Source organism: Argopecten irradians, chromosome 3, assembly GCF_041381155.1.
Source record: "Argopecten irradians isolate NY chromosome 3, Ai_NY, whole genome shotgun sequence".
In the NCBI taxonomy this organism is placed as follows: domain Eukaryota; kingdom Metazoa; phylum Mollusca; class Bivalvia; order Pectinida; family Pectinidae; genus Argopecten; species Argopecten irradians.
The window spans coordinates 10,819,225-10,828,967 of NC_091136.1; the positions used below are offsets into that span (position 1 = coordinate 10,819,225).

Here is a 9,743-nt window from a genome sequence, read left to right on the forward strand (position 1 = left end):
TTATGTATAACTTTATTTTAAGAGTATAGAGCCCATAGACTCAATGTTTATCATCAGTGCAACATGTTTTATTCATTTATTCTTTTAATCATCATTTTAATTATTTTGTTCTTCATTTAAGTACATTGCCATATTCTTTAATAATTTAATATCTCTGTATCTTTGTAACACTAACTTTCTATCGAGATATGATTTCAATAGGGAAACAATAGAACAATTGGAATCCCTTCCGTTAGAAATATGATAATTTTTGTATAGTGTATTGCCAATTAAAGACAAAAGAACGTTAAATTCGCTGTAATTCTGATCAGCAGTCTTATAAGCTATAACAATTTTAAAAAATTCAACTTTACGTTGTAGTGATATTGTCATAAAATTATATCGATTAAATTCCACAAAGTAACTATGCATCGACGTGCAATACAATAGTGTTTATAATCATCCTTAAATTTACATATCAAACATTTGTTATCATCAATAAACATCTTTTAAGCAATATTCCATTTGGAAGAATATTATTAAATGGTACTCTTTTGTATAATTTTTTACCATTCTACATGATGATATTGTTGAAATATAAAAAATTCAAATAATCTACAATAAATCGAGCCAGTATTTACTAGTTGAATAAACACCTACCCAAATATCACTACAGTACGAAAGAGATTTCTATTTTCTGATAAAAGTAGAATAAATGAAAGTTATTATTGAAATTTTGTTATTGAACACCGGCAACTTTATATCACAGCAGTTGATCGGGACGTGTTTTGACTGTCACCATCTCCCTTCAGCTTACCTTTCCATTCTTTTGGAATAGCTTTCTTTACATGAATTACTTCACTTATCCAATTTCTTGTTTCTTTCAACTTCATTTCAACTATTCCGTAATTACCAATTATATCAATCCGCGTATTGTAGATAAGGGAACTTCCATTAATTTTGATGTATCTGTTTCCCCAAATGACTTCTCTACAAATATGTCGATAATTATAATCAAGGAATGGTATATTACTTTCTCTGAGTTTCAACTACGATTGCAATATATTGAAATAAAATCTTTGAACACCATTTTAAGGAAGATTGCGTATGTTTCCCGCAGGTATATGAAACAGCATTCTGGTCCCACCTAGTTTTATTTCTAAATGGTACTTTGGAATCACTTTCAAGATGAATATTTAATAAATAATAACCTTTTGATCAAGGATACATTTAAAACATCAATATGGGATTCAACATCCCTAATAAATATACCACCTTCCGATTAATTACCAATCATAACACTAGGTTCAATACCATCTGGTCCATCGCACCAAAACAGATTTTCCTATCATGGACAGTTTTCCTTTTTTGCCCATTTTTAATTAGAGTATCAATACTTTTTATTTTGCCAAATTAAGTTTCAAATATACCTTGAAGTTTGTACCAAAGTGTATACCTAACGACTTGACTTGCGTTACCCAGTTTATATCCATGAAGGTACTATTTCTATTTTTGTTCCAACCTACGTATAACCCCTCCGTCTTCGATTTATCCAATTGAAAACCACATACTTTCCAATACTCACAATTAATAATGCCTTTTTATGTCCCTGTACTTAGAAAATGTAGTGTAGCCGACTAGTTGCGAGGTTATTATTTTCCTATATCGTATTTTGATTCATCTAATGCTTACATCAGTGTTCAATTTCTGAGCCGGTACTTCCGTTGCTAGGACGAAAGTCAAACATGAGAGGGGGGGGGGCAACCTTCCCGGATACCACGTGATACAACGTAACTTCCGGTGAATCCGTTATTATTCAAAGAATAATTGTTATTTTTTGTTGTTCACTGGTGTATGAACTGCATTTTATGAGATATTGTAGATAGCGTGTCATGTTGAAATATGTTACACAATGCAGTTCATACACCAGTGAACAACAAAAATGCTATACACATAACTTCACAATTTTAGTCCACCGAAACCTTAAAGTTTACGTAAAGAATATATTCCTCTTCGAAATCGGAGCTAGATATCTTGCGATATTGACGAACGTCAACAAGCAGCAGCCGACTAAAAATTCGTAAACTTACAAGTATTTATTTCTTTAATTCATTGAAGCAAACAAAATCAGTCTAAACGTAAATGTTCATATTCGATAACATTTATATTATTGTGAAAAATGTGACGAGTCATGTTTATGAACAAAATGGAGCATCAAATTATGATGTATCTCTTACCAAAAATAGTTTTATTAACCGAAAGCAAATTGTATAGTAGGCTATCATCAATGTTGGCACCGTCATTTTGACGTGGGTATTATCAATATATTCATACGATTTTGGTTAATTGTTCATTTAGGAATGAACACTATTCATTTCAGTAACTTCATATAGAAAACACGCAGTGGAAATGTAAATATTTTAACACAGCCTTTCATATTTGTATGTAACACCTTAACCTATATGCTAAAGATGTTCAAATTTGCTAGCAATTTATCACTAAGAAAACTCTTCAAAAAGAAATTAATGAGTTTGAGAAGATAAAAGAGATGATCAGTAATATTTACTGATGTCAGTACTACCAAGATTTACATATTTCTGTACTTAATGTATTTTTTTTAAAATTACACCTATACCAGAACTTTTGGAGGGCATTGTTCTTCAAATTTCCCACACAGTTGAAATGGCGTAAACACAAAGGGAGACTACCCCTATAAGTCATTTCAATGTTTTTTTAAGGTGTGTAACACAGCGGTTTGCGCAAAATAAAGACTCAAAATCCAATTCTATTTCATACTAATTTATTTCAATACTTAATAGGACACCAAGTTTAGAATCTGATTTCAAATTTTGTCAATATGAGTTACTCCATATTTCAATGATGATATTTCCACCTTAATTCATTACAAAGTTAGGAAATAGACATATTCCAGTCTATCAACACAAGAGATGAAATAAAAGTGGAGATATTGAACGTTCAAACGTTTTACACAAAATCTAAATACTATGGATGAAAAAGTCATAAAGAAACACCTATTAGCAATTAACCTCTTCGTTCGTTCATTCATTGAGTTTCGTTGATAACTAGAAATACATGAATACATCAAAGTGTAATTCTAATAAGACAAGGATACATTTAAGATTTAATTCTAATAAGATATGGTTCTAATACACAATGCATCATAGTGCCTGTTTCTTTATTCATTTCCAGAATAAAACAATTAATAAAGTAAGACATATTCACAAATAAAATTCATATGATCACTGCAAAATATATCGTCAAATAGATGATTGAACAGCGCTAGACAGTTCTGATTACCGAGATAGTTATCAGGCTGATATTCAGCCCACGGGGGTCGGTTTCTATTCATCACAACTCCGGTTGTCCAAACGAACGTATCCTCAACTGCAATATCATCAGCTCCAAGGTGGTAATATTCGCTGACTGCCATCACAAGAAAATTCATGAAAGACATTGTACATTTATTATTATAAAACACCGCCCCTCAGAAAAGACATTGTACATTTATTATTATAAAACACCGCCCCTCAGAAAAGTCTTGTATTGTCTTCTATTATTTTGGATATGTTTACATTCTAGAATCACGATTGTGTTGTTTTGTACAATCACACGTACATAACCATTAACTCATACAACAATTTGCTAAAGAATTGTCAGTTAGGTTACGTACCCAAGTTTTCGTAGAGCAGATGAATTATTGATGACTTTTAAACTTATTAATGATATATATGTTACCAATTTGAATTAATTGTTACATTGTTCTATCTTGGCAACCGTATCAATGATACTGCCGTATTATGTAGTAATTATTTATGCATTTTGTTGTCATAATCCGGCTCTCTGATAAATGGCTTGTTTGTAGTTAGCCATATATTAACACTATTAAACAGTATTACGTAGGTAAACTCTAAATGAAGATTGATATAAATATTGATTTAGAATACCAGATATTAATTTAACGTTAATGCATTAATGTAAAATCTATCTAACCAATACTTACTCTGTATGTCTGGCAGTCCGGTAACATATGCAAATTTCTCATCTGTATCCAAAACAACCAGCCTTCCACCATCAGCGTTACAGAACGTCTCGGCGTCCGTGTGTTTAATCCATTGATCAGTAACAACTTTTATGAACCAATCTAATTGGCTGTTGTATACATAGCCTTCAACTTGAGCTAAAGAAAGGAAACAAGATTTTAAATTTAACATGCATTTCATCATTTAAAACCAAATGGTGAAATATCTTTTTTTGTAATATATTTTGTTTGTGTAGATCGTTTTAAAGCTTTTTCTATAATTGAAATACATTTTAACATTTAAGACCAAAGGATAAATATGGAATCAATTATAATATACATTTTTATGTATGAGAGAATCTAATTGAATTAATTGAATTTGATTTTAGTAATAATAATATATGCTTCGGTGGTTGAATGTAGTTTGTAGCATTCTTAGTGGATACGTTTCTTTTGATATCATTATCTTAAAGCGTCTGATAAAAAACGCTTTAAAAACGTCACGAAGTTACTTCAGAAAAAGCACATCTAAAATTGGGTTAATTTAGAAGTTAGGTTCAAAAGCTTATTTCAAGTATTGATATGACTTGTCTTTAATTGCCTTTTAACAATAGCTGCTTGCAAACTTTTGTAAGAATATGCAACGCAAAAAGGACGATTTACCTTTAGTCTTTCGATATTGATTAAGACTAAAAGTTATACTTATATAATTGTTTTTTCTTTGTTTTCATACTAAATCTGACAATCTGATTTTTCGATTTTTTTTTCCATACAACTCTAATTGTACTTATAAATGTGTTTTATTTCATCAAGTTCACCGTAGTGTGGCGAATTAATTATAATTAAAAGCAATGATGTTACTAGTTTTTAATTTCATCGGGTTATGAAATAAATTTTGTTTGTAGAGAAATATAGACTTGCATTATTTACTTACTTAATTTCCGCTTCCAAAGGCGATTTCCGGTTACTGGTGTAGCGGTAAGTAGACTGTTGAAACAATTACAGGTACTGGTAAATGTGTTGAAAGTGGCCGCTTTGGAGTCCTGTTTAACACAGATGGCCAGGCAGATGACCAGAGTGGTCGTAGTACTGGTCAGTACCGGGGAACTGTATAATAAACCAACCCTGGCGACATCTTCTGTCCAGCTGAATCCTTCCACTGTCACCATAGCTTCAATTCAGATATGATGTACCTAAACATATATTTTTTTCATATAAATTATATTATTGAAATAATTTAATGGACCCCCAAGTAACACTGTGACTTTATTGTGATTAAAATTTATCTCATACCAGGTGTAATACTGGTTTATCATTAAAAACACTCATGTCGCATAAGGTTGTATTTCATGTTTTTTTTATAAATATATACACAATAGTATTCTGTATTACATGGCAACCCACGCACATTTCTATTGTTACTGAACGAAATAATTATTTCCTCCTTGTATTTTAACAGTTTTCCCATAAACTATGAGGCTTTACTATATAGAATGCAAATTATGGGATTTGCGTTTGATATATTTTGCAATTTTTTATGTATGGGGAATTAATTTGCAGTTGCGGTTTTATTTATGTCTTAAAATGGCGGGGGAAGACACCGAAATTATTAAGTTGTTATCAAACGGCGAGATATGAGAGAAAAACACCTTCTGCATGTGGACTGAAAGAACGTGGAACAAATTTATTTGAACCGCATTGACTGATAAAGCATTTTCCGGGAGTAGTTATTGGTCAATATCTGCGGCAGTTGCAGGACATTATAAGACTCTTTTATAACAAAAATTATGAAGAATAAAGATGTTCCATTCGAGGGTAAATCCGAGGCATACCGAGAATTGTACAAGATTGTACAAGATTTAATGCAGTGACGTCACGAGGTTGTACTGCATGTAATATAGCCTCAGCCGGCATGAGTGCACAAATGATATGCGGGAAAAAACAATTGATTCATACTATCGGAGTAAGGAAGCATATTTGCGGGAAGTGCTACATATTTGAATTTTGTTATCTCAAAAGTAAAATATTGAAAATGGAAAATTATGAGTATTAAAAAGAATGGAATGAAGATTGGTGCGGTTGAAATACCGTTATAATATTTGATGACTTTGGAATGTCAATCCCATTATTAGAATGTCTTATTAAGGAAGGATTTTCAGTGTGAATTTGATCGAAATGATAAATATTACTTTTAAAACTTTTCGCCCCATATAGTTTACCTATAATAATTCTCAAAATGTAATTATAACACTGCGAAGAAATGGAACGGGAAAATCTTATCTCCGCTATCTTATGAATATTAAAACAGAGGGATACCGAGAGAGTCACGTGATCATCATTCGGAAGACCTCAAAATATATACCAATGCTTGTATGCTTTCGATAGGATTTTCCCATAGAAAAGTTGCAAATTGTTTCGCAATGTGAACTTATTGGAATAAGCATCTGCTGCGAGTGATATAAATAGTGCCGTTTGTTGTATTCGTCACGAATTAAAAAAAAAATACAAAATATTGTGGGGCACCATAGGGGTAATTCTATGAGAAATGAAACGGTGTTTTTGCTGCCAAACAAACTAATCATTTGAATGATTAGGTATAGCTGTTATGAATCATTTCTATCTCAGTATACCGAGGTATACAAACGCCGAGGACAAAACAAATTTCCATGCCCATCTGGCAGAAAACTAAATGGAGACTAATTACATGTATAACCCGACTTACTCCAACAATGTTAGAGGTATAGCACGACGAGACACTTTCGGAACATTACGTCGCGTCTAACTTCTAACTTCCGGTAGGCCATTTACCCGATGCTGAGGGTAATATTTTTAAAGTCTAGATTGTGACAATAAAAAACGTTTAAATCATATTTAAATAGTCATCAATGTCAAATACCTATCTCTTTTTCATAGATTAACAAGTATTTTGACAAAATCAGCCGTAGGTAAAATCATCTTAAACAAATATTAACATCTCCTAACGTTTTTCATGAGCCAAAACATCATGTAGATAGCTATCCGGCCGGTAAATAGAAAAAAAAAAAACGAATTGCAAAGTCCCCAAAATGCTTGACCTGCCTTTACTTTTGCTTGTATTCTGCCCGCTTGAATTCACGTTCCGTTTTTTGTAGCAACCTTATTTAAAACTAGGTCAAAATGTTACCGAAAGGATTCATCACATCTAATCCGCTGAAGTACTATTTTATGAGGCCTCAAATTATGGTTTTAATAGATAAATAGGATAATTAAAACCTAAACTGTAAGTACACATCCATGTTATCACTGTTAGAGCTATTAATATTGATATGATTGCATTTTTCCTTTCGCTTTCACCCGACGTCGGAAACTGCATCAAAGAAATAGGCCTTCGGAAATAAGAGTCGACAGTCAGCAAAGTAACGTCCGATAAAATAACGGCTGACCAGTCGACTCTCTTGTTATGGGAGTAACCCGACTGTGCAATACACGTACCTGGATATTTTTTAATGTACATTTGTATGCATTATAAAGTTACATGTTTATATTGTAATTACCGGTAATTAGTGTAAGCAAACATACTGCACACAACTATACATTCGCAGGATATTCGGCCCCATTGTAAGTCTGGAGACTTATTTCATTATATGCATGTGTGGGTAGAGGCATTACATGTACATATATATATATATATATTATCAATTTGCATTTATATGCTAACTGATGTGTTACATAATTTCATCAAAATAATCACTCCCTTTCTATATATATGAAAAGACACGATATTAAGTTATGCCATTTATTACATCAACAAACCTTTACATTGTATTTACAAAGAAATGTCCTTTCACCCTGTGGGTACAGAAAGTTTGAGTTACAGTTCAGACATCATCGATACTCCAGGGGTTCCGATCACTTACGATCTCTACTTCTACTTGATCGGAACCCCTGGAGTATCGAGGATGCAGTTCAGATCAACGCTGGTCGGTGGTTGTTTTCTGGGTACTCCGGCTTTCCTCCACCATAAAACCTGGCACATCCCTACATGACCATGTCTGTTAATAAAACATTAAACTAATAAAACTGTAGATTTCTAGTTGAAGTCCAATGTTGGGCAACTCCATATACTGACTGTTTTTCAGGGTACTCCGGCTTTCCTCCTCAAACAAACCTGGCACATCCTTAACTATAACAGCCCAAACCAAACCCAATCCATATGAATGAAAGTAGAATGCAAACGAAAACAATGGATTACCCATTTTAAGTATACTACTGTTTCTTTAATTTCTGTAGAAATGCTGTCGTTTTCTGCACCTATTTTTTAACATTTGCTGTCAACAGACTTTTTGGCAAGCATTTTCAATTGGGAAATGAAACCAATGCAGTTCCATCGTCTATGACTTGACTTGGTTGGAAAGAACAACATTGAAACTCCATCTGGATTATCATCGACATTAACTGTTTCATCTCTTTTAGTCTAATTTCACTGTTTTCGTACTCGGAACCCTTTCCAATATGTTGCGCGTGGAGGTCCAGATACATGTATTTCATGAACTCCGGATATTCCTTGTCCACTGAAATCAACATGCAAAATTTTATGAATCACATGTATTTACAGAGCAATTAATAGATGTAATACTCATTTTTCATACATTTAGATCGCATGTCGTATAAGTACTTTACATGGGCTGGGCTTACACTATCTTTGATTTTGGCAAAAAAGTATACTATCAATGAATACCTTAAGCTTAATTAGTGCTGGTGAATCTTCTGATGAAATATTTCCAATTTTATACCATACAAAGACATATTAGGTGGTCTGAAGCTAGTCCCTTTGTCGGGTGTTGATGTCATATTGGATGCAGGGGCCTGTCTCACTTTACTATAGCTATCAAAGCTGAAATAAAAACATATACATGTACATGAAAAACTATGCATAGTATTGAAACAGGCCGAGCGTAGTGTACCGCAGCAGGGCTCAAACCTTTGACCCAAGGCTTACTGGTCCGCCACTTTAACGACTGAGCTAAATGGAAACCCCCCTAACGCGAAGGTAGAAGGCAACCGTAACACTATATATATATATATATATGTATAATAAAACCTGCTATAGTGTTAAATATTTACATGTATATTGTAATGTAAATGAAAAGATGTAGAAATACATGTAGCAAAATATATGACATTCAGTTCAAGTGATAAATACAGCGACACGCTAAAGATTCTAAACATTCAAGGGCTATATTTTTTATCTGAGAAAGCGTCAGATCAATCACATTCTAATTTTATTGACATCATCATGCTCAATGTACAGTAGATTAGCCCTAATCTCTATAAACACACTGGAACTCTATGTTTTGATACAAAATCTACATTGTCAGAATAATTTCCACTCCAAAAGTAAATATATGTCCACACTTATCGATAAACGAGAGCGAAAAACGGTGACCCCGTTATATATTTGCTGTTGACCTCTAGTATCTATGTCACTGTTAACGATAACGATACTCACATGGCGAGGAGGAAAGCTGCTACTTCATGATGGAACTTGAGGTTTTCTCTTTCTTTTACCAAATTCCAATGCTAGATGTTTTCGCCAATAACCACTGTTGACATTCTAGTTTGCTTTCCTTCTTCTCAGATGGGGATAAGTATGACGGCCTTCCACGTTTTCGTTTTGAAGTGGGGGAAGCCATTTTTTTTGGTTTTTTTTGTTTTTTTGTGACCTGCTGCTGTGGGCGAAACCTAT

The 9,743-nt window shown here is 33.1% G+C and overlaps 1 protein-coding gene across 1 annotated transcript; it reads right to left on the reverse strand.

The window, feature by feature from the left end:
• Positions 1-2,803: 2,803 nt before the first annotated feature.
• On the reverse strand, positions 2,804-5,205 carry LOC138319912 (uncharacterized). Its single transcript, XM_069263028.1, has 3 exons — positions 4,953-5,205; positions 4,001-4,177; positions 2,804-3,423 (listed from the first exon to the last, which is right to left on the reverse strand). Exons 1-3 carry the CDS (start codon positions 5,185-5,187, stop codon positions 3,200-3,202), a joined length of 636 nt encoding a protein of 211 aa, XP_069119129.1. The 5' UTR covers positions 5,188-5,205; the 3' UTR covers positions 2,804-3,199.
• Positions 5,206-9,743: the final 4,538 nt, after the last annotated feature.